This window comes from Cryptotermes secundus, unplaced genomic scaffold (assembly GCF_002891405.2).
Source record: "Cryptotermes secundus unplaced genomic scaffold, Csec_1.0 scaffold291, whole genome shotgun sequence".
NCBI lineage: Eukaryota > Metazoa > Arthropoda > Insecta > Blattodea > Kalotermitidae > Cryptotermes > Cryptotermes secundus.
Window position 1 is genome coordinate 135,903 of NW_019731571.1, and position 26,156 is coordinate 162,058.

General features: G+C 40.9%; 1 protein-coding gene across 2 annotated transcripts in view; it reads left to right on the plus strand.

Annotated features, from left to right (window-relative positions):
• LOC111867108 (malonate--CoA ligase ACSF3, mitochondrial) overlaps nucleotides 1–26,156 on the plus strand; it is a 48,388-nt gene that overhangs the window by 8,512 nt on the left and 13,720 nt on the right. For both annotated transcript variants that reach the window (XM_023856627.2, XM_023856626.2), the window contains exons 3-6: nucleotides 847–1,173; nucleotides 2,482–2,638; nucleotides 6,445–6,645; nucleotides 13,204–13,349. In XM_023856627.2, the coding sequence (XP_023712395.1) occupies nucleotides 847–1,173; nucleotides 2,482–2,638; nucleotides 6,445–6,645; nucleotides 13,204–13,349 (831 nt within the window). The remainder of the gene's footprint in view (nucleotides 1–846; nucleotides 1,174–2,481; nucleotides 2,639–6,444; nucleotides 6,646–13,203; nucleotides 13,350–26,156) is intronic.

Sequence of the window (26,156 nt, forward strand, 5' to 3'; positions counted from 1 at the left end):
CGGACCTAGCACCGTGCGACTTTTTTCTCTTCCCAAAAATCAAGTCTGCGCTGAAAGGGACCAGGTTCGAGTCCGTGGATGCAGTGAAAGCAAAAGCGACGCAACTCTTGAAGAGCATAACACAAGATGACCTGCAGCACTGCTTCCAACAGTGGAAAATTCGCATGGAGCGGTGTAGGGATCGGGGAGGGGACTACATTGAAGGGGATAACATTTCAACTGTCTGATTTTTTTTTAATAAAGGGTTAGAGCATGAATCCGGTTTCTTTATTGCCACACCTTGTACACCACTAGGCCAAACTGTCAATAAGGAATACTACCAAGAAGTCCCCTGTCATCTTCATGATGCAGTTCGGCACAGTACATCAGAGCTGTGGGTGCAATCAATTGGCAGCTGCATCATGACAGTGCCCCAGCTCATTCATCACACCTGATCCAGGGTTTCCTGGCCAAGCCCACCATTCCACAGGTTTACCAAGCTCCCTGCTCTCCTGACATGACTCCTTGTGATTTCTGGTTGTTCCCAAGATTGAAGACACTGCTAAAAGGCTCCTGTTTTGACAGCCATGATGACATCATACAGAATGCGATGGCACAGCTGCACACCATTCCAAAACAAAACTTCCAGAATTGCTTCCAGTGATGGAAGGACCAGTGGGCTAAGTGTGTGGAGAGCCTACTTTGAAGGGGATTAGGTATTGTAACCACCCAGATACAGAACTTTGTTTTCCCAGCCCAAGGTCGGATACTTTTTGGACAGAGGAATATGTTAAGTTGAGAGCTTCATCTTCAGTTAGAGGGTGAGAAAGTGAAGAATGACCTTTTGCCTACATATGTGATTTACAGCTGTTCCAATGATGGCCGATCATCCTAGTCCTGTCTGGGAACACTACATTAGCAATAGTGAGGCCAGTTTGGTTGTCACAACTACAGAATATGCTGACAGTCTTCAGAAGGTGGCAGTCAAGGCTGGGGCTCAGTTACTGGTATTAGATGAAGCTCTTCGTGTCCTGGCTATGAAGGCAGCCTCCAAGTCTACACTGTTGGCTGCAAAACCAGAACCATCTCCATGGGATGAGGCTCAGCCACTGGAAGGGGGACTAGACCCTCAGTTCTACAATGATAATGACGCAATGATCATCTATACCTCTGGGACAACTGGACCACCCAAAGGTATTCTTAAGAGGATATAATCCTCAGTTAATTAGTTCAAATTGGTAATCTCCATAATACATACATACGATGGGGTACCCAAAAGAAACCGAACTAATTTTTTTGTGGGCAGAGCTTTTGTAGTACCACGTTTTGCCACTATGAGCGCATAGAGCTAACATTCCTGAGTCGATAAGCCGACTACCGTTGCTTCAGAAGGTAAGGACTAGTTTCGGCAGAGTTTATAGTGACAACTGTTTTGTGTGATCATCGTTTTTGCAATGGCTGATTTTCGTGAACAGCGTGCGGCAGTGAAATTCTGCTTTTTGCTCGGGAAAAGTGGAACAGAAACTCTGGAAATGTTAAAAATGGCGTACAAGGACGATGCTATGGGGAAAACTCAAGTGTTTGAGTGGTTTTCCCGTTTCAAAAATGGTGAAATGTCAATTGATGACAAACCTCGTTCTGGTCGTCCTTCCACGGCCCGAACACATGAAAATTTTTAATATTTGGTATAAATTTTTATGGGCATATTTTAGTGCATATTTCGGAAGTTTTTCATGCATAAGTGCGTACATATTTAAGGGATTATTAGGGCATAAAAATCCGGTCCCTATTGATGATACAGTGTCTCATTGTACTCCCATTTTTTCTCCAGTATATAACAAATACAAAAAATCTGGTGAGTAGTTGGTCTATTATGTTGAAGTCCACACTGATAATCCTCAGTAATTTTGTCTGCATGTTGGCTTAAGCATGAGATAAGGATATTGGATTAAATTTTGTATGAAGTTGGTAACAGTGATATGCCCCAGTAATTAATAGTCTGTTTTATTGCCCATCTTGTAAATTGGTGCAATAATAGACTGCTCCCACTGCCCAGGCACTTCTTCCTTATTCCAAATAGAATTAATGTACTTATGTATCTTGGAACATAAAGTTTTGCCCAATACTTGAGTCATTTCTGCCAGAATTTGATCAGTACCTGGTGATTTATACTTTTCAGCTTTGTAATAGCAGTTTCACCCACTAAAGGACTAGGCTCAGGTACTGATGGCTCATCTGTAGGTATTTCTGTCTTCATGACCATAGGTACATTCAGTAGCTAGTGAAGAAGCAGCAACATAATTTAATAGACATCTGAAAGAAGTGGATTAGATTATGACTTTAATGCATTGTATTGAACTAAATTACAGAGGACAATATTAATTGATTATATTTAATTTCTAAAGCTATATACATTTTCATTTCCTTGCTTTTACACTCATTGTAAATGGCCCATTCACAAACGTAAAATCCAAGTTTCACTGTATTATGGTTTTGTTGCAGGTGCTATTATTACTCATGCAAACATACATGCCCAGATATCTTCACTTGTTGAAGCCTGGGGATGGACAGAGAAGGATATTGTACTGCACACATTACCTCTGCATCATATACATGGGATTGTGAATGTTCTCATGTGTCCTCTTGCAGTTGGTGGCAGGTATTCACACATTATGTAAAATCATGTAACCAAATGTGTATATAAAGTAAAAGTCCATTGTAACAAATACATCCTCTAACAAGAAGTTAATTTTAATGAACACCTTTCATGCATTATAATTATAGTGAAACCTAGATATACTGAGAATATTTAAAATTTGTGTGTGAACATGCTCATACTAATGGTTATTCATAGCATCTAAAAGTGGGTGAAATATTCTTCATAATTTTGAAGTCCTTATCACAGTGTGCCTAGGTCAAAGGTCTGATGTTATATGTGACTGATTGTTCTTTTTTATAGTGGTTATTATGAAGGTATGAAAGTAACAAAGAATAAATTCAACATTCTTGACATCTGTAACAGTGATTCACTCAAAGCTGACCAGTTTTAAGAGTTTCCCCTCACAAGCAGAAGGCCGTCTGTCTGATAATCCCACCCTTACTTGAACTTCGTAACTTATTGAAAGCTTATTTTGTGACAAGAATTTATTGTATGCTTCAAAAGTATTTTAAAAACTATTTATTTTTACTTTTTCAGTGAAATATATTTTCTTCTGTGTTTGCTTTTAACCTTTAACGTACAGACTTTTAAATTGCTGGGAGCCCTCTGTGGCCACTATTTAAATCACCCAAATTAATTAACATTGCAAACTTTAAGGAAAAAATACATATTTTCTGTTCTGTGCAACATATAAATACGAACTAAAAACAGTCTGAAAGACAATAAAATTTTCTACATATACTCAAAAGAGCAATTTTTACAAATGAAAATTAACTGTGATTATTTTATCATGAAATGCAAAATGTAATCTTTTATATATATGTTATGAAATTCCAAAGGACGTACCCATTGTTTTTTCTTCAACCTTGAATCATGGTGATATTGTAAATACAGAGTTATTCAAAAAGAATGAACTGATTTCATGACACATTGCTTCAGTTCCCAAGCATCATCATGGAATGAGTCAGTGACCATTTGAAACAGGAGTTATCTAAGTTTTGAATGGCTGCCACAGGGGCGCTGAAGTCATGTTGTTCTTCTGGCAACATTCAGATGTTCGTTTACCCTCAGAATGGAGAGTCCTCAGCAAAAGGTGTTCTGCGTTCTCAAGTTCGCAAAAACAAATGTGGTTATCACTGTGCAGCGTGCTTTACGAAGGCGATTCGGCATTAATCTGCCCTCTCCTAAGAACATTCGATGGTGGTTTCAACAGTTTCAAGAGAGTGGGTGTCTGTGTAAAGGAAAAAGTCCAGGACGACCACAAGTCTCGGAGGAACAAGTGGCAAGAATCCGAGCTGCGTTTGAGAGGAGCCCGCAGTCAACAAATCGAGCTAGCCATGAGCTTGCGATCCCTCAGTCCACTGTCTGGCATGTGCTAACAGTACGTCTACATTTGAAACCATACAGACTGCAGCTCGTTCAGGCACTTACCGATGATGACAAAAGGAAGCGGATGGAATTTTGCGATTCGATGCTGGAGATGATGGAAGACGAAACCTTCATTTCACGTTTAATTTTTAGTGATGAAGCGACTTTTCACTGGAGCGGCACAGTCAGTCGACACAATGTGCATATTTGGGGAACAGAGCACCCATATGAAACAGCTGAGCATGAAAGAGATTCCCCTAAGGTGAACGTCTTCTGTGCTGTGTCTCAGGACAAGGTTTATGGTCCATTTTTCTTTGAAGGAAACACTGTTACAGGACAAACCTATCTCAATATGCACCAAAACTGGCTCTTCACTTCACTGCAAGCAGATTCGCATGACTTCATTTTTCAACAAGATGGAGCACCGCCCCATTGGCACCTGATGGTCCGAGCTTTTTTAAATGAAAAAGTGCCCCAGTGATGGATTGGTCAGAAGGGGGCCCAAGACCTTGCTCTTTGTACTTGGCCTGCGAGATCCCCAGACCTCACCGTGTGTGATTTCTTCTTGTGGGGATATGTAAAAGATCATGTTTATGTTCTACTGCTACCCACTAACCTCAATGACCTTAAACTTCAAATAACAACAGCGATTAACTCAGTACATCGTGATATGCTGGTACAAGCCTGGGAGGAATTCTCTTATTGCATTGATGTTGCCCGTGCTGCAGGTGGTGGCCACGTTGAAGACTTGTAAGACAGGAAATAAAAGTTGATTGTGAGTAGAATACTTGTGACTTGGCTGGAGTTTTGTATTACTTTCCTTTAATAAAATATTGCATAATAAAATCGGATCATTCTTTTTGAATAATCCTGTATAGTCACACTTATATACAATATTATTTTGTTCAGACTATACACAAGTTTGAACTGCGTCACTTCACAGTTTATGATACACTCTGACGCATGTGGCACTTCTCGAAGCAGTCCACCTCACATAGAGCGACACCACCCTTTTTACAATAGAAGAGCGTGCTCCTGCTTTTCTTATTTAGCGAAACACATGACAGCATCTTTGTTTCCCTTTGATTGGCCAGTGTTGTGAATGTTTCACCTCCAGGAATGACTTTACGATACAGAAGTACTCTATGAAGAAGCAGGGAACAATTTTTACAGTATGCATCAAAATTAAAATTATAATATAACTTCTTTGTCTAAATATTTTCAAATCTTACATTATACCATGCGACACTATGTTCTTTGCTGATAAAAACAAAGTTAATTCCATTCGTTTATCATAAAAATATTGCTAGATACGGCATTTTTAAATTCGGTGTAAGCATCCTAACAAGAAGTGACATCTAAATGCAGAGCAGCAGCTGGCATTTACATAAACTCTGGCCAGCTCAAGTCCAGCATTTAAAGGTTAATGAACACCTTTGTGAGATGTGTACTGTAACGTGTCTTGAGTTCGAATCTTGTTGGTCACGTGTGTAAGTCCAATCCCACTTCTGACACCAGTGTAACGTGTTTCGTTACTGAAGACGCCGTTTGGATTGTTAATTGGTTTATTTAACAACCTACAAGTCGTAACTACAATTGATTATAACACTGTTGCGGGGTTTCACACTTTATAACCCTATTCGCAATAATCTCTTCACTCTGTCCTCAGTAGTCTACACGTATTCACAGTACGGGAGCTGTGTAAGTGTCCCTGCATCACACACTCCCAGTTACACAATTACACACACGTCTGGTTCTTCTTTCCGCGACTGCTGCTATACTCCAGCTGTGTCACTCTTGATCACACACTGATTGTGAGGAAAATTTTATTTTGATTTGTGCTTGACAGCTGCTGCTTTGCATAAAGACAGTGTGAGACTTTGAATTTATTACATTTCTCTGTAAAAGCTCATCAGATAGAAATGTTATACATGACATATATTTAGTTAAGTTATATTTGTTTTTGTGCAGTAGGTATATCTAATGAAATACACAGAAAAGAAACTTATATTTCTGTGCACTGTAATATCTTTGTTGTTTACAGGCAGAAGTACTTATTCTTTGGCTGGGGTATGGTTGCTTACCTTATCAGTTTCACAGTATGTTGTAGTTAAAACGTTGAAGAAGGAATAACACCCAAATCAGCTAAATCTGCAGAGCAGAGTCCTTCTTAAGGAGTTAACAGTTGCTTGCCTAATGAAGAAATCCCCAGCATTTTATGGAAGTAGAATGTTCGTTACCGTGTTCACAAGAGCTTGCCGCTGAACCAGACGCATTCTGTATGTACTGGTACTAGGTTACATCTGTCACCAATAAATTTTTGTATGCAGTAAGAGAACAGAACACTTGAAATTGGGGTATATGTTTCTACTGTTGTTTTGTTCTGGTTGTAATTATTTAAAGTTTGTTCATGTTTGATTATGTGAATTACTTCATAGGTGTGTAATGCTTCCCAAATTTGAGGCTGCTCGTGTATGGAGTTACCTCCTAGCAATAAACATGCCAGCGAATGAACGAGTGAATGTGTATATGGCAGTTCCCACTATATATATGAAACTGGTAGAAGAGTATGATCGTATTTTTACCAAGAATGCGCGGATGCAGGAGTACATACGAACAGTGTGTACACAAAAAATAAGGTAAGTAGCCACCATTGTTCCATCTAAGCTGCATCATGCATCTACTAAATTGCGGCAGCTCACATTCTGCCTTCCTTCATACACAATCTGCACAGACTGGTAATTAGAGTTTTGTCTCTTCAGAACATAGTCTCAGTATTTCCACAAAGGAAATCCCTCCTAAGATAAACCATATATTAAATATGAAAATCTGACATCTTTAATCTGATTGTCATTAAACATGTACAAGCATAGTTAATTAAGCAATAGTTTTTCAGTATTTTCGGCAATAAAAAAACCTCATAGAATGAAAATATTGAGCATATCACCAGATGACATTCACAAGATCTGATGTTATCAGCTACTGGATAGCTAATGTCTGAGAGCCATGAAACCAATAATGTGAATAATTCTTCCTTCAGCCTTGAATGTACTAGTCATAATTTTCAGTGTTTTAAGAACTAATTGAGTACCAAAGGAGCTTTCATCCAAACAAATGCTAAATCCCCATTATTGCATGCAGTTGTACAACTTCAGCTGTAGGACAGTGCAAAAAATACTTCTTCCCATGACTTGTATGTCATAAATACAAGTCACTCAGAAAGACTTGAATGTAACAGTGTAAATAAATGTATGTGGGGAAGTCATAAAATTTTAATTATAACCCAGAAGAAACAGAGACACAGGTGCAAGAAACTGTATGTGAGTTAGTCCTTCTCTTCATATGACCCCTGCAAGGCCACACATTTTCTCCAACGATGCATTAGCTGCTGGGATACCTTGATCATTACGGTCTCATTTTGACCGGAGGAAGTTCTCCAGTGCAGAAAAGATGTCATCATCATCTTGGAATTGCTTACCACAAAATGGCTACTTTAGCCATGGAAAGAGGAAGAAGTCGCTCTGTGCCAGGTCTGGTGAATATGGTGAATAGGGGAGAATTTCTGCCAAACTGGCAGTAAGTGTCGTCGTAACATGAGCAGCATGAGCCATTGCATTGTCGTGAAGAAGTCGCACACCTTTTCCCAGCATTCCGTGTCACTTTTTCTTAATTTCCTCCCGTACTTTTCTCAGAAGCTTCTGGTAGTACATGCCAGTGATGATGTCCTTTTGCTCGTAGTCAGTTATGATGACAATTCCTGGTTCCTCAGTCAGAGATGGTCTTCCACTTTGGGGTTCAACTTCGAGGTTTGTCTGTCAACAATGAAAGCGCCTCTTCCACCTGACCACTGTGTTATATGACGGTACACCTTCCTGATACACAGTGGTCATCTGGTCATGCATCTCCCTGGCAGACTCCCCTTGCAAATGCAGGAACCATATCACAGCGTGAACCTCCATTTTCTCAACCAACGTCGCCATTTTGCTTCAGCCCCTTCCGGTGGCTCCCTCTGTCTACTTGGCGCTGGGAAATTTTACTGTTCGGCAAGCTCAGGAAATGGGCTATCTCCTATATAGAACGATATTTTGGACTTATGATTTTCTCATGGTGATAATTAAAATATTATGACTTCCTGTCGTACATAACTTATAAGTTCAAATAGAACAGATTCACCACCTTAATATGTTAAAAAAGAAAACAGGTGAGACTTCCAGCTTTATAAGGAAGAGATCCTGTGATAGATTAAAAAAGAATGGCTTTCTGGACTTAAGGAAACAGTAATCCACAACTGTTACACTACTTTGATGTTCGCTAAAATTGCGTGTTGCACTCCACTTAAAATAACAAATAATTACTTAAAATTCATTAAAATCCTTCGTAAAATCCTATTCCACCTCGTAAGGGGTGTCGTCCACGTGTACGTGTATTCCAGACAGTTTGTTTTGGCAGCTTGTTTTCCTGTTTCTGTTTCTGTTACATATGCAGTCTGTAATATGCCCCTTGCAAGGGGGCATTACAACCAAAAACACAACTCCTGCCTTTTACATTATTTTAGTGGAATTGTTTTGTTTTTAAATTGTTTAAATTTCATTTAAGTGTCCAAGTATTCATAAACATAACTTTCGTGTTATTTGAAGAATTACTGTGCTTGTAATAATATATCTGGATTGTAAGAAAATTATTATATGAATTCCACTCAATGTGGAAACTTGCTCGTACAAACCAAAGGTCCATGCAGACACAGAAGAAATTAGTGGAAACACTGGAAAACATAAACGTCTGTGGCTCCTGATAATGTAATACACGTTGAACATTCAGTGGGTAATTTCTTATAAAATTTGGTTCTGATATGATTTCCCATCCTATTCTCATTTTTCTCCCCCTTTCTTCTTCTTCTTTACAGTAAAACAGTACATCATTTTGCCCTGTATACTGAAGCTGCTGACAGCATTATTAAATAAACCATAAATCGAAGTAAAATGCATTGTTCCATCATCCACTTTCTTTCTGTCCCATCATGTTGTCATTTCGCTGTTTTTTATTTATGTTGAACAGTTACCTTACTCCATTTATTCCTTACGTTTATCCTGTTCATGCTGTGACATCATGGGTGAAAGCCAGAGTAGTGGAATAAGAAGAGGCAGCCATTGCCAGGCTACGGTGTAGTAAACGCATTTCTGCAGCAGTGAATCAACATGCAGCAGTAGAGAAACTGTTGTTGGAAGCGGTGTTTTTTGTGTGGTCTGTGCTGAGGCTATATAGTGAGGGCCAGTGGGAAAGTTAAACAGAAGAATTTGTGTGTGTACTGTAGTTGCAGTAAATTACAGAGTGTGCAGATTATTAAGAATGTTGTAATCCTTTGTAGTTATGAGTTAGAGCAGCCAGTAAATCCAGTAATTAGTCCAAACCCTACATCTAGTGACTAACAGGGGACAATACAAGTAGACTCAGAAGGGTTCTGACAGTGGTGTATAACACTCAGGATTATTGGATTTTAGGACTTTGTTCATCATGCAGTATTCTAAAAAAAAAAGTAGAGAAAACCACGTTTTGGAAACTGCATCTGTTTCCATCCTCAGGTGAATGGGGAGACACCAACTTGGTTGGGTCTCACTTTTCACTCTTTTCCACCTATAGTTTGCATTAAAACCATTTAAAGAAAGTTTCATTTTTAATGCCATCTGTTGCATCATAGCAGTGGTTCTGCAATTGAGCATTTTAAGATTGTTTGATTATTTTCACATGGATTCCAGTCAGAAATGGCTTTATTAAACACTTCTCCTTAGTTACAAGTTATAAAAGTAGGCAATTTTGCTCCCCCTGCTACTTCACCTTCCTCCCCTTATTTGTGTTCTTCTTGCTTCCTCAGTGCTCTGTCACCTCAGACTGACACACCAAGTCTGGCATGTGCATTATATACTTCTCTTATAGCTTTGCTTCCAGAAATTTGCATCTGTTGATCTTATGTTCATTGCTGGGATATGTGAAATGACATGGCATTGCATAGTAATGGGCATCCCCCTGAAGTTTCTGCTTCCTCAGCCTTGCGATGCTTATGAACTTTAGACACCTTACATTGCTCCCTGCTTTAGATTTCTTACCTTGACCAACCTCCTGGTAAGATGCTAGTTCATCCAGGTGTACTACCATCATCCATGGTGTGAGAGGAATCACCTGCCGTGTCTGTGGTCATTCCTTTCAAGCGTTGCTCAGATGTTTTACTGGTGACGTGGGCTTCGACCCTTGGTTCAGGGGACACAACTGGCTGTGCAGGTGTTACTCTGTCAGCACCATCTTTCAACCTCACTGCTGACTTGTAATCAGTGATTCCACTCTCTGACCTTGCTCAGGATTTTGTTGACACCCAGATAACCTCCTAGTGATCTCCCATGGAGTACAACCAGTACTTCCTTCGCCTGGCTCAATGGAATGATTTTGGGTCATTCAGGTCCACCCAGTGTTTGACTCATGGTGATCTATTACACCCTTGTTCAATGCCAGGGATTTTCATTGAGTACGTGGGCTTTTGTAGATGAGGCTGTTATCAGCAGTGTCCTACCCTTTAGACATCCAGCCTCTATTTCCCATAGCACTGGCCCCATGCTGTGGCCTTCCAGCTACTCCCTCCTTGGGGTGGTATGGTCCCTACCATCTGCAGCCATGGTTGCAGTGACCCACGCCTTGTGGCTGCCTGTCTGTCCCTCATCTTCCTGGCAGTGAGTTCATACCTTTCAGCATGGTCCTCTAGGTAGTGCATCTCAAACTGGAATCCTCATCCTGTACACTCCTCAGTGGATATGGATGTCTCAATGTTGATGGTCATGTGGTATGGCTTGTGTTCTACTCAGCCCTTAGTGCTTAGGCAATTGTTTCTCCTCCTGACTGATACACTGAGAATGAAATACAGAGGTTGGGATGGTGAGGCCAGTGTCTTCTACATACCATTGCATGCTTGTTTATCAAGTCCTGGTCAACATCCTCTCAGGCGGTCGTTCTCGGCACTTTCCCGGTCTTTTGCCCCATCAATAGATGCATAGGCTGCCTCCGCCTGGATGAGGTACTGAGGTAACCCAACAAGGGCTGATTGCTGGATGTCTGTGGCTAACTCTTGCAGTTACTGGCTTTAAGTTGGGAGCAGTACATTACAGCCAGTAAATCGTTCTGGAGTACCTCACTGATGTCTTAATACAAAGTTTCTGCAGGGGTGCTGTGCAGAACGTTGGTTCCCTTCTCGTGGACTGTCCATTTGTGCTCAGCATTGTTCTCAAACTGATGAGTAATCAGGATATGAACCCATCAGACCTCAGTGCTTTTACCCTTTCTACACTGGTCACTAATCCCTCCACCTCCATGTCCCATTCGGGCTTCTATTTTTGCAAGTTGTGCTTTGAACTCACACCGTGTAATGTCTGCCACCAACTTCATCACTTGTATATCTAATTGTGTTGCTTATATCTCATCATCAGATTTCTCACTAAGGTTCTCTCTCATTGCTTGTATGTGCTGTCATGTTCCTTGTATCTCTTTATCAGATTTCTTGTAATGGTTCTGGGCCTGCTAGTCACTGGCCACTGGGACATCTTCCATGTGCTTGCTTGGCCTGTGATGGTCTCTTCAAAGTGGCCTGGCCAGACTGGGCAGTACTTACTGCAGCTTCCATCTCATCTTGGTCAACCATCACTCTTCCTGGTCAGCACTCTCAGTCCTCATCTCTTCTGGTTGGCACTTTTCATGGCTGGCCTTTATTGCGGTCCTCAGGTTTTCCTTGCTGGCCATCATGTCATGTAGTGAATATTCCGCCCTCTCCGTAATCAGCTGGCACGTCAGATCCATCTCCTATCCACCATCCCACTGCTGACGTCAGTGTGAGATGGAATGACCATGTTGTGGATTCTGGTCAGAAATGGATTTGTTATACGTTACTCCTCTTAGTTACAAGTGATTACTATTGGCTGTTAAGGTCCCCTTGCTTCTTCACATTCCTTCACTTCTCTGTTGTTGTCTCGATATTTCTTTTTCACAGCAGATTAACTCACTGGGTCTGGCACGTGCTGTGTATACTTCTCTTATACCCTCATGGAGCATCAGAGTGCCTCCAACAATTTCTGATTGTTGCCTGGCTGTTTGTTGCTGCCATACAGGCAGTACTATAGCATTGCCTAGTAATGGTTGTCCCCGGTTGCTTGTGGATATGATAGAACTTATCACAGTATCTTCCTTCAAGTTTTCCTTATATCCTAACAGTAGTGCTACAATTGAGAATGATAGAAATAGCATGTCGTACACATTCAGATAATTCATGTCAGCCATTTTACCTTTGGAGTATATCTGTGGTATTTACCTAAACTCTGCTGTTTTAAAGTAGAAGTGGGAAGGATGGAGGAAAGAAATGAAGATGGGAGAGAGAAATAAAAGGGATGGGAACGGAATGTGGAAGAAAGGGCAGAAGGAGATAAATGTATAAAATGGTTGAAGGAAAGGAAGAAAAGTAGGTGATAGATCTCATTTTGTGTATTTTTATGGCTCATTTAATGAAACTGCTGTCAGCTCAGACTAATAGTGTCAAGTGATGGAACTGCTTTGATGCAAGCAGACTATGCGCTGGACAAGTGAGGAAATGGGTAAGCTGGAGATTTCTCCTCATCATTTCATCAAGACTGTGAGGTGACCACTCACCTCCGTCTACTGTCACGGTTAAGAATGGCGGAGCTATGCCTCTACTCCCCCTTTTTCAGGATATAGTGCTTAATTAAGAACAGGAATAACTGGTAAGGTAACGTTCCTGTGCTTAACTAATTAAGTACTATGCCATGAAGGCATATGGGAGAGTGGGTGTATAGAGCCACATTTTCTTGACCTTGGCACTAGTTGGAGGTTATTGGTTGGCTTCGTGCCTCAGCCACTTTACCCCTGGGGAAGCCAAGAAGAGGAATAACTTTACCTGATAAGACTGTTACTATGCTGTGGTAATACATGATTATTTGTATTGCTTTATATGTGCTGACAATTCATTACTCCCTAGTGTTGCCAGGCATCCTTAATTCAATGCCTTGTACTAGAAGCATCTGTCAGAATGCACGCCTCTTTCATATTTGAGTATCCTGATACATTGACTTGGAAGATAAAAACACAGATTAACCCCCAATCAAGAATGTGCTGTGTGCTGATGACAGTTGTTTCACTTTCTGCCTCACCAGGCTGATGGTGAGTGGTTCATCTCCTTTGCCATCTCCACTGTTTGAATGCTGGGAGGAAATCACTGGACACAGGCTTCTAGAGCGATACGGAATGACAGAAACTGGAATGGTTCTGTCCAACCCCCTGAAAGGTGTTCGGAAACCAGGTGAGAACCCTGCCACTTCTTGGAATGCAGTGTACTATATATGTGATCCTCTCATGCAGGTCTGTCAGTGAGAATATGGAATACTTTGAAATAGATAGTGCACCTGGAATTAGCAAGTCCAGCAGTCAGTTTGTGTTTTGGAGTGGTATGGGGCATTTGCATGTGGTAAAACAATGTGGCAAGCTGGCACCAGCATGATGAGTTCAAAGAAACAGTGTAGTCATATTCAGTGGAATAGTAGTGAGAAAGAACAAATTCACATCAAGATAGTAAAAAAATTGTAAATAATACCTCTGGAACAGATAAACGTTACAACTGGTGTCAGAAGTTAGAAGGACAATGAATCCTTCTTTGTAGGCAGTTCTGAAGTAGTTAAAAGAGCTCAAAAAGGACATAAGCACCGGCCAATATCAGCAGACATCCAGCCCAGACAAACTGGCTGCCTACCAAAAAGAACTTCAGAAGGATGTAAGTCCTGACCAAGAATAACTCATAAAGGAAGTATGTGACATAAAGGTCACCCTGAGCAAATTGGAAGAAATAGTAACAGGCATGCAAGACAACTGATGGATGTCATGGTGGTTGTTCAGCAATAGTCCCAGAGTCTTAGCAAGGTCAGTAGTGAGCCTCAGGTGACAGGACTTGATGTAGAGGTGATGTCATGGAATGTCAAAGTGAATGAATGTTACCTAGGAGCCTCAGCCTCATCCACATGTCAGGAGTTTGAGATGCACCTGGCAGCAGTAGAAGCGGGAAGTGGACAGAACATAGGAACCAGCACTGTTATGGTGAAGCCGCTGAAGTTTGGAGAGTGTTCACAGACAGTTTGAGAAGCCACAGAGAAGGCCACCCTTCTACTTGCCATTCTTCAGGGGCAAGCTGCCAACATTCTCCACAGTGGCCCAGCTAAAGCAGTATTTGAAGATCACAGACAAATTCATCCTGAGCTTATGACACAATGGTGCATCTACAGCTGGGCAGGGAAGACATGTTATGTTATCCAGGAGCCCAGCCAGTGAAAGAGCAAGACAACAGCTTCATAAATGTGCAACAGTACTGGAACCATTGCTAGGCAGTGGCAGTACTGTTGGCAGTGGTGTATTCTGTGGGTCCACTCCAAGGCTGTACCACTCAACCAAGTTGAGGTAGTTTATTCTGTGCCTGTCACAGTACAGCAGTACATTGTATGAGGGTTGTGAACTGTCACCTTAACCCTTTCGCGCGGTGATTTAAATTCCGCGGCCGTCTCTCTGGCGGTAATATATTCAGCCGGCCATTTAAATTTTGCTCGAAAATGATTTATTCATCATTGTTCTTAAATTATATGAGATAGGAACATGAAACTTTCACTAAAATGATCTTAAAAGGTGGTTTTATAACCTTACCTTATAATATGAGCGCCCTGTATCTTGGCAATGGAAGCAGGTTGTTTAGTATTTGAGCAGTGAATGGTACGCCTTGAAGCATGAAACTTTCACTAAAATGATCTTAAAAGATGGTTTTTATAACCTTACCTTATAATATGAGCGCCCGGTATCTCGGCAAAGAAGCAGGTGTTTCAGAATTTGAGCAGGTTAAGGAAGGCCTTGAAGCATTCGTCTAACCCAACAGTGCCCCACATTCACAGCTCCAATATTGTGTATCTTTTCTTTTGCCCTTTTTTTTAACCACACATCTGTGCGGCCTTGCCTTCTTCCCCGTGAGGGGTATAGTTCAAGGAAATGTCTTTCCGTGACCCGTTTAGTTGCCAGGTCAGCTGTAGTAAATTCAACGTTACGAGTTATCATAACAAGGGGTTGTTGCTATGCCTTTGATATTCCATCCATTTTGGCGGCAGTAGACGTCATATGGGTGACCACAGAATTCATGAAGTTATTCTAAGAACTGGCTGGTATGTAGTGCACGAAAGCAGAGCTTAGCTGGCTCAAAAAAATATTTATGGTCATCCCTCGAAACGACCACCAAGGTCAGTACGATAAAATGGCGTCAACTGGAGCGATAATACATGAAGGAATGAGTTCTTTTCCCACCCCACACACACCAGTATCGTCATAGGGGGTGACCATAGTGTTCTGCCTTAATTCCTGGCGTTTTTCTAAGAACTGGGTGCTATGTACTGTGCGAAATCAATCGATCTTGCAAGAATAAATTTTTGGACATCCCTCTTCTAAGAATTCCAATTGAGTGTGTTAGTGTGGCCAGCTCAGGGCAATATGATATTATAAACACAGCACATATCACGTCTCTGCTGTTTATAACTTCATAGGAAAGAAAACACGCCATTCATAACAGATTGAACGACTAACAGGAAATTTGCTGCAAGACAGGCATATGTAACGATGACTTAGCGCACCTAAACAAATGCCTCATTATATATAGTACTTGTGACAACAGGACAGCGAAAAATCTAACAATCTACAGCAAAACCATCAATTATCATGGGCGTTATAACATAGGTGTGCAGCTGGACGAAACATAGACGTCGAACCCCCCCAGACGATTTAAATACCTGACGAAACATACACGGCAAACCACGCTGAACGGTTAAATTTCAACAGTAATATGTCTATGGCTGTGGTATTGTTGGATATTGAAAAAGCCTTTCATATAACATGAAAACTTGGCTTGCAATATAAATTATCTGAATTAAAATTTTCAGTCAGTCTAATCAAGGTTATTAGCTCTTTTCTTTGTCAGAGAAAGTTCAGTCTTGGTCATTGGTGAAATGTGTACACCAAGGGATATACCAGCAGGGTTGCCACAGTGTTCCATCCTGTCTCCCACACTATACAGTATATATATATATAAATTATATTCTTCAAACACCTGGTGTCTATCTAAGTCTGCTGATGTCACCTGTATATATGCAACCGGCTGCAAAGAGGGTTATGATCTCAGAAAGCTGTAGTGAGGTCCCAGTGATATTGGGATGTGGTGTGAGTGCTGAAACATAAAAACCAATGAAGATAAGGCTCAGGCATCTACTTATCTCATATACTTAAGCCCCCTGAGGTGCATCTTACATTGAATAATGAATAAAATATATTGGCGTAATCTTTGATGAGAGGATAATATGGAGACTACATAGAAATGACTGAAGCCAAGGCCTTCAGAATATTTATTAGAATCTACTCCCTATTCAGAATTGAGCATTCAAGCACCATCATTAAACAAATCCTCCATAAGGCACTGATCAGATCAGTAATGACTTAGGTTTACCTCGCCTGGAAATTAGCAACAGGCACCTAGCTCTTAAATTTACAGCGCATGCAAAATAAGGTTCTTCGCACAATTGGAAATTTTACAAGGTGTACATAGGCCACGATTTGCATATTGCTCTCAACCTGCCATAGATATATGATTGCATAACAAAATTGTGCAGGCAACAAGCAGAAGTCATACAAAATCATGAGAATGAACATGTTTGCAGTTTAGGACAAGGTGAAGCCGGACATAGAAAATATGAGAGGCTTAAACATGGCGGCGATCAAGGTTACGACTGTTCAAGTGACTAAGCTGCTGTTGTAACATAAGACAATTAAGCTAGACATGATCTGTTTGCAAAGCCTATACTGAAAGAGTACTTATATATAGTGCACAAGGAAAAATTTTCAGTAACATGCTCTGTTTGCAGTACATACACTTGACAAAGGTGAAGAAAAGCCTATTCATGAGAGAAACCCATCCTGTGGTGAGAGAGGATGATGCATAAGTAATGTGGCCACAATGGTTCAGTTGCAAAAAAAAGTCTCTGGTTGTAACCCTTGAGGGACTTGGTACCAAGATGAACTGATTGATGGTAAACTGCCAGTCATAAAGTAAATTTGACTTCAATGTTGACCTTGAGTTAGTTTAGCTATTGCACTACAGTGGAGTGAGTAGGTGAGTGGGTGAGTGAGTTAGAGGACTGGTGTGTTGAAGCTGGTAGCTGAGGCATGGGGACAGTTCGGGAACCCAGAGGAAGGGGAACGTCCACCATTGGAAGCCACTACCAAGCAACGTCTAGTGAAGACTGAGAAGACTTTACGAGTGCTGTGGTTACAGTGATCTGTGGAGTTTGTAACTCAGTGACACTTTCATAGAAATTTGTAGTTACATTCTGTAGATGTTCAGTAAATCCAATTACCGATCCAAATCATGTCTATAGTCACTCGTATGTGACAGTATGCTTTCTGGGGTCACATGGTGCTTGACCCTGGATTTGAAGAGTGGCTACAGTGAGTTACCCTGCATGCCAGCAACATGGAGAAGGCAACATTCTGTACCAGATGGGCTATGGCAGTTCACAGATACACCGTTTGGACTTTGAAATGCTGTGGCAATGTTTGAATGCCTGATGGAATCTGTCCTGTGGGATCTTACATTTGAAGCTTCCCAGGTATACTTGTGCTCAAACTAAACCTTAAGAAGTTTCAACTCTTCCAGAAGGAAATGCAGTACCTAGTATCACTAGAAGAAGTGATCACAGACCCAGAGAAGCTGAAGGCTGTATGGATGTGGACACTGCCAGAGACAAACATATGTTGAGGAAGAGTACTGTCTTCTGGGATATAGTGCTATGTAGTCCTTTGACTTTCAAGGGGATTACTCAGTGTTATATCACAGAGGATAGTTCTCTTCATAACTACTGCTGTGAGACCCTCAAATCTTATATGTGTTGAGGAGAGCCCTTGGTTTCTACAAAAGGTTTCTAGCTGGATTCATGGACATTACAAAGCCATTGACCGATCCCACAGATTTTCTGTGTTCTCTAGAAGCAGAAACTGCCTTCTGTGCTCTGAAGAAGTTGTGTGTGGTACCCATCCTAGGATATCCATTGCAAGGTGAGAAGTTGTCCACACAAACTTGATCAACATAGAGCCAGGAGCATGTAGTATCTTACTTCAGCAGAACACCTTTCCAAGGGTAAGAGAAAATGCTGTGTGACCCGATGGGAGTTGCTGGCTGTCGAGGAAATGCTGGAGCACTTCCACAGATACCTCTGTGAACAAGAATTCCACTTGCATACTGACTGCTGCACCTTACCTGGCTCCTTAGTCTCAAGATCCTCGAGGATTGATGGCTTGCTGGGTCAGTTGTCTCCAAGGGTACAATTTTACATCTGGACTTCTTCAGGGACAGAGGGACACAAATGCAGATGCACTCTGGACAACACCGTGCCTGGACGTACTGCACTTTGCCACCTGAGTATGGAGCAACTGGATGACACCAACATGGGGCCAGTTCTGTGGGAAGTGGAGACTGGAGAGCATCCTGAGTGGAAGGAGTTTGCTGATGTCAGCAGTGGCTCATGTTTTGATGACTCACTGCCTTTGCTGCTTTGTGGTTCTGACGGAACTGTACAGAGACTGTGGATGGAACTTCTAGTCATGATCGTTGCAGTAGTGTGAATGGCGCCTCAAGAGTGTGCAAGGTGCGCACCACTCCTCTGCATCCACAGTTGGATGGCATGGAGAAATGATAAATAAAGACAGTACAGGAGTGCTTGAGGAATGTCATTTCGATGAAACAGAGAGATTGGGACAAGAGGCTACCACTGTTCCTGGTGACGTACAGAGCATCCACCCATGAGACCACAGGCATGATGCCCTACAGCCTGCTGTTTGGGATTCCCCAGGCAAGAAGCAACCTACAACTGACCACATGATGGACCTGTGGTATGACTAGATGACAACCATCACTATGCCTTTCAAATCTGTAGGTGGCCAGCATGAGAATGAAGATTCACTGCAACTGCCTAGCCAACTCTGTGGTTGTACCACCCTATCCAAACCAGAGGGAAGTCGCTGACCCTGCAGCCATCCTGGGAAGGCCGTTACAAGGTTGTCACCTAGATCAGTGATGTAGTCTATAGGATCCAGCATCCTCTCAGGCAAAGATGATGGTGGTGCACCATATCTTGGGGCTACCAGGGTGAGCAACCTTGAGGAGGGATCAGTATCAATGCCAGAAGTCGCGCGTGCCACTGTTCAAGAGCCATTGTGCCCTTCTACCATTTAGATGATTCTGCTGGAGGCTGAAGAGACTGAAGTTGGCCGAGGTCCTGCATAAAAGTTCAGGAGTAGGTCACCCCCGGAATATAAGTATGTAGAATTAATGAGTTCAGTCAGTCTGCGTTAGGAGCAGCGTGGAGTGTTTGCGTGTGGTAAGACAGTGCAACAAGCTGGCAGCAGTGAGATGAGTTCAAGGAGACAGTTTAGTGGCATTCAGTGTAATAATAGCAAAAAAGAATAAATTGATATGAATATAGTGACATACTGTTAGTAAATGTGTTGTTTTAACATTTTATTGGTATGTGTTTTTGAGATAAGTTAAACATGTAACTTCCTGAAGTAAGATGTGACCAGCTTTCATACAGTACTTTTACAGTTTCTCAGGTTTAATCAGATTCCTCTGGAAGTCTTCATTGCTTCCATTGTGCCCGGTCTCAGTGGTGCTGCATGATCTCAGCATGTGATGAAGTGTTACTAAATAATTCGAAAATTAATAAATGTCATCAGGTGGTTGCACTGCCATCTGGACTTCATGTGATAAGAACATTGAATGTGAACTCTGTATCCCTTTTACACAGTTTAATTTGTATATTATATATCAGAATTATACAGGATATCCCATCACATAACAGCTGGATTTATTCTACACATCTTTTGAACTAAAATGTCCTATAAGCAGTAATTCAGTTCATAATATTAAATTGCAGCATCTTGCTGCACTGTGTATGTCTGACTTTGTGGTCGACTTTTTTGCCATCTGTGTGCAATGACAAATAATATTCTCTTGCCTTTTTCTCTTCATTGTCACTACATGTTTTGGCCTAACTGACCATCAAGTGTACAGGTTGTTTTGATTAAGAAATCTGCTGCTCACTGTATTGTTGTTCTGCTTTTCTTATGTAGTTGCCTCGGATTCTAAGGTATGTGGGTTAGCAGCTGGCCAGAACATGTAGTGATGTACAGTAAGATGAAGTGACACATAGTTAGCAAAAAGTGGACTGCAAAGTCAGTACTTTTTGTTCATATATCATTGACTGTAGTTGGCTCAGGCTCTAATCTAAATGTCTGACATCACAGTCATCTTGGCTGGGCCTTCAAACAGTTGTGCACTTCTGAAGTTCAGAATCAGTAAAGTTGTAAATGAAGGCTTGGACAGTGTTATGGTGCTTTGTGGTTCAGGTGATGATTGTGACTTTGATGATAATTATTCCCAGTTAGTGACTCTTGGAATACAAACAATTAGCAATGACAGTGTAAATTATGGTAATTACAAAGAAGTGTGATTCATGATGAACAAGGCTTAGGAATAAGAGGGGTGTCAGCGAAATTTGTGTAGCAGGATATCGGCACACTATCTGCAATACAGGGAACATTTTATAGTATATCCACAACCCACAGTTTGACTTACCTAATTTGGTTATAGTGTAAAGTAAAACAATTAAAGCTATCCCTGTAACAGGCTGTGAAGGCGCATAGGGTTGTGAGATGTTGAGGGTCCCACATTATCTAAACAATTGGCTCAAAGATGGCGGTAAAGTTGTCAGCCTTACACATCAGCTGCACTCTACTCCCCAGGAAAATTGTTTAATTAATTCCTGGCACTCATTTCTGTTAGAGGCTGAGTTGACCCCAGGGTCATAGTGTGGCTGGAAAGATTAGGTCAATTGAAAAGAAATCCAGTGACCTCATTGGGACTTGAACCTGCGACCTTCCAGCTTGTAATATAGTGCCTCAACCAACTATGCTAACACGAGCCCACAATTTGGTTATAGTGTACGGGTTTGGAAACAGTTGTTATGCAGCTAATGGTAAATAAAAGCAACAGGTATGCACAGTAGAAAATATCAAAAGCTTCTGGACCTTTATGTTTTAATCTGGAATTAGGAAGTCATAGTCAATAAAATTATGTGGTTTTAGCTGTGTTTGTGTTCATGGGCATAGTACGAAAGGCATTCCTTAAGTCATGCTGTTCAAAGAATCAACTGTTCTACACTTTATTCTTTTCAGAAACTCTGCCATTGTAAAGGCTGGAACTCGTACAAAAATGCATTCACTCTTCTGATAATGGTAAAGAGCAAGGATTTCAAGGCCCTCCCAGAGTTTTTGAAATCTACTCTGTCATTCAGCATCTGAGTAATCATTTGTACCTTCCAAACCAGAACACAGCGACAGATAAATATTTGGCTGTGAGAGGGCCATTTATCTTTCAGGCAGTACATACTGCTAAAGGCTGCCAAGTTTTGAATAAAGTCATTCATACTGTGTGAGCCTAGCATAGGCTATGTTTCATGTTTCCTTATTTGTACAGGGCATGGCATGGAACTGAGAAATCAGTATGTGAATGGAGACACAGACAAAACATCAGTTGTGGCCACAGTCTCTAGATGAACAATGTTTATAACTGTCCATAGTTAGCTGAATTCTGTAAATCTGAGGACGCAGACCCTATAGGCACTTCATGTGCCAAATGGAAAAATGCCTCTCACTTTCATAGAGGATAAAAAACTGAAGAAGGGAGAGCATTCCAATCAGATACTTGCCTGGGAGTGTGAGAGGAGAGTAATTAACATGAAATGCACTCTGCAGAAATGAAGGCTAATAAGGAAGAGTCTGTAGTCTGAATATGGGAGCAATTGATCTCAAAGGTCGGATGCTACAGCCTAATTTGCTTGAGCAAAAAAAAAAGATTCTGAGTGATGCATGAACTTATTCAAAAGGTTACCCAATGTAGTGTTCCATAATTCCATGATAATATACTGGTCCATGCCAAACAATAAGGAAACAGACCCTCTGAAATTTAGGCTCCTACTGATACAAGGTCTCAACCTAATTTCACAGAGTGAAGTCCTTCCACAGAAAGGAGGCTAAGTCAGAGAGATGTGTTGTATTCTCAAAATACAGAAAACAAAAGGAAACTATTTATTTGCAGTCATTGGGAAGCAGACTTGTATTTGGATGGATGTGTTAAGAGCCATCACACAGATTTCCATCTAGTGGCTCTCTTCAGCCATATATAGGATGTTCAATCGATAACGAACTCCATTGAGCTGAGCCCTTCTTCAGAGGCTGCCAGTTGCACAGTTACTCGATTTCCCAACATTTTATGCAACCTGAAGGTTCATTACCATGTTCACAGAAGCCCTCCACTGGTGCAGTGCATACCACCCCATCCTATCTCCATCTTAATATTATCCTCCCTCCTACTTCTAGATCTACCTCTTTCCATCTGGCTTTCCCACCGAAATGCTACATGATTTTCATTTCATTCCTACTGTTGTGTTATAATATACAATTTCTTTATTAAAACTGTCACAACACAACTATATTAATGTCAGTGCCTAATTTGGCTCTGCTACATGTTTCGGCTATTAAAAACCACCATCAGGCAAATACATAGCTAACATAGTATATACACCACTGAACTGCAGTACTAGTAAAATTGGATACAATAATATTAATTACGTAGGGCAATCCAAAAGTTTCTGAAATTTGAATTTTTGCATGTGAATGATTATGAGTACATCGAAATACCGCTAGGTGTCTCCTCACACATCCTTCTTGAATAAGTGTGGCAAGCAGCGTCGAGTTGAGTGGTTGGGTTTATTGTTGGTGAACATATTTCCATCTTTGTTTTTCCATGAGTTTGCAGTTTTGTGATGGCTGACCTGAGAGAGCAGCGTGTCTGTATAAAGTTTTGTTTCACACTTGGGAAAACTGCTGCAGAAATGCACCAAATGTTGAAGCAAGCTTTTGGTGACAACAGTTTAGGCCAGACACAAACTTACAACTGGTATAAGCGTTTTAAAAATGGCCGAACATTGACTGATGATGACAATCGTTCTGGACAGCCGTCAACTGGCACCACACCAGAAAATGTCGCGAAAGTTAGGAATCTGATTCTGCAAGATCGTAGACTGACCATCCAATACCTCTGTAACACCTTGGGACTAAGTTATGGTACAAGTCAATGAATTTTGTCAGAGGAACTGAACATGAGGAGGATTGCAGCGAAGTTTGTGCCACAACTGCTGCAAAATGAACAGAAGCAGCATCACTTGGAAGTCTGCAGGGAACTTCAGCAACAGCTTCAAGAGGATCCAAACTTTCTTTCGAAGTTGTCACTGGTGACAGAAGTTGGGTTTATGGTTATGACCCTGAAAGCAAGCAGCAATCATCGCAATGGAAGAGCCCTTCTTCACCTCGGCCAAAAAAAACTCGACAAGTCAAGAGCAACATTTAAGTCCATGTTGATCTGTTTTTTGATATTGACGGGATTGTTCATAAGGAGTTCCTCCCTCCTGGTCAGGCAGTCAATAAATAGTTCTATCGTGATGTTCTAAGGCGTTTGAGGGAGAATATGAGGAGAAAACGTCCAGAGAAGTGGCGCACGAACGACTGGGTACTCCACCATGACAACGCACGACCGCATATGGCTTACATTGTGCAGGAATTTTTGGCTAAAAACAAGATGGCAGTTGTTCCCCACCCACCATACTAGCCAAACTTAGCTCCATGTGACTTCTTTCTCTGCCCTAAGATGAAAATCAAGTTTAAGGGCAAAGTTTTGATACAGCTGAGGAAATTCAAGCGGAAACGCAGACGGTACTAAACACCCTAACAAAGAAAGACTTCCAGGATGCATTTGAAAAGTGGCAGAAATGCTGGGATCGGTGTATGCGCTCCCAAGGGGACTACTTTGAAGGTGATGGTGCAGAATAAGATCTAGGTAAGATGTAATAGCTTTTATTAATATATTTCAGGAACTTTTGGATTGCACCACGTATATTAAAATACTTGGCGTAAAAATTCATTAAATTAGACTATATAAAACAAGAGTTATAGTAGTTAGTTAGTTATTGGAGAGGGTGGGTTTCCCCATGCACTTAGGCCTGTCTTGGTCTCTGTATCCTACCGGTACTGGTGCTTACCATCAGTCCCACCCAGCCAGCGAGATCGGCCTCTACTAGCTGAGCGGTATCTGAGCAACACGGGACCCATGGCTTAAAGTCCCTCCCGGAAGACTTGTTCCCTTAATTTTTCCGCCCTTAAAAATTCCACGACCTCTGCCGGGTTTGAACCCGCGTACCTTGAGTCATGAGTTAAGAGTTATAGTATAAAATTCTTCGAGTGATGCTTTACATCATTGAGTCAGTCATTGGTTTTTGTGATTTTGTTGTGTTCCCACCGACAGATTGGAGTATTCAATATTTTGTGTATATACAGGTATAATAGACAGTTTTGGAGGCTCGTGATGTAGATGTAGTAATATTAATGTTAATCTGAAAATGATATGAAAGTAATAGTATTAAATTTTGTTACAATTAACAATTGATTTTGGTATTGAAGATATAGTGTATTATTTACTTTATATTTAGCGGTGCCTCATCTTACAGAGTATTGTCCGTTCTGTAGAGAATGTAAACGACGACTGATTTGGTGATGTACATGTATGTTAAAAGTCAATACAACTATCATTGATATAGTTTGACGAAATATGAAATAATAGGTTATTATAGATATGTTGACAATATATTAATCATCTATTATTCCCATATAACTAACACTGAAAATACTTTGTATGAATTCAACAATATCCACCCTAATATGAAATTCACAGTGGAAAAAGAGAAAAGCTACAACTAGGAATCTATCGAAAACCTACAACTACTCGGATAAACTTGAAAGAATTCTGACGATGGTGTATACTGTACTTCTTTTGGCTTATTTTGGACTTCACCCATCGTCTGGTATGTAAAAGACAAAAGACCACGACGTTTTGGAGACTGGATCTGTCTCCATCTTCAGGTGGATAGGGAAGGATAAACCTACTCAGTTGGGCCCGTTAGAAAGAGCTAGTCTCAATCACTGGACCTCAATCACTGCAGTGATTGAGACTAGCTCTTTCTAGCAGGCCCAACTGAGTAGGTTTATCCTTCCCTATCCACCTGAAGATGGAGACAGATCCAGTCTCCAAAACGTCGTGGTCTTTTGTCTTTTACATACCAGACGATGGGTGAAGTCCAAAGTAAGCCAAAAGAACTACAACTGCTCACCTAATTATCCACAATGATTCATGTCACCCATTTGAACACTAAAAAGCTGCCATAAACCTTCTCATTAATCGAATGAATCAGTATCCCCTTTCACATATCAACAAGAATATAGAAGAGGAGATAGAACTATACTATACAATAACTACCCACTACTACTACGCAAAAGAAGAAATGGACCACCTTTACCTATTTTGGCCATAAAATCAGATCTATTACTAAACTTTTCAAGAATACTGAAGTTGGTATCTCATATAAGACAAAAAACAATATAAAACATCTGTTAAAAATAAATGATGACAGAAATGATAAGTATAATCTTAGTGGGGTTTACTAACTACAATGTGCTGACTGTCCGTTGAAATATGTAGGACAGACCGGACGTACCTTTAAGGTCAGATCCAGAGAACACGTACGAGACATAAAAAATAACGGACAAAGCTCCAAATTTGCTGAACATATACTGGACACCACACATGAATATAGTACGACAGACAAAACATTAGAAGTTCTATATATCGGAAGAAGGCCGAACCTTGGATACATACGAAAGATTTCACATTTACGAAATCAGCAAACTAAATGATAATTTTACCGAAATTTTTAACCCTATATATGATGTAAACATTGATTGATACACACAAAACATAATATACAGTCATACCCCCCTCCCCCTTCCACCACTTCCGCTTACACTTTATCTCTACCTCCTCCCCCCTCCCTCCCTTACATTGACTTTTAACATACATCACCAAATCACTCAT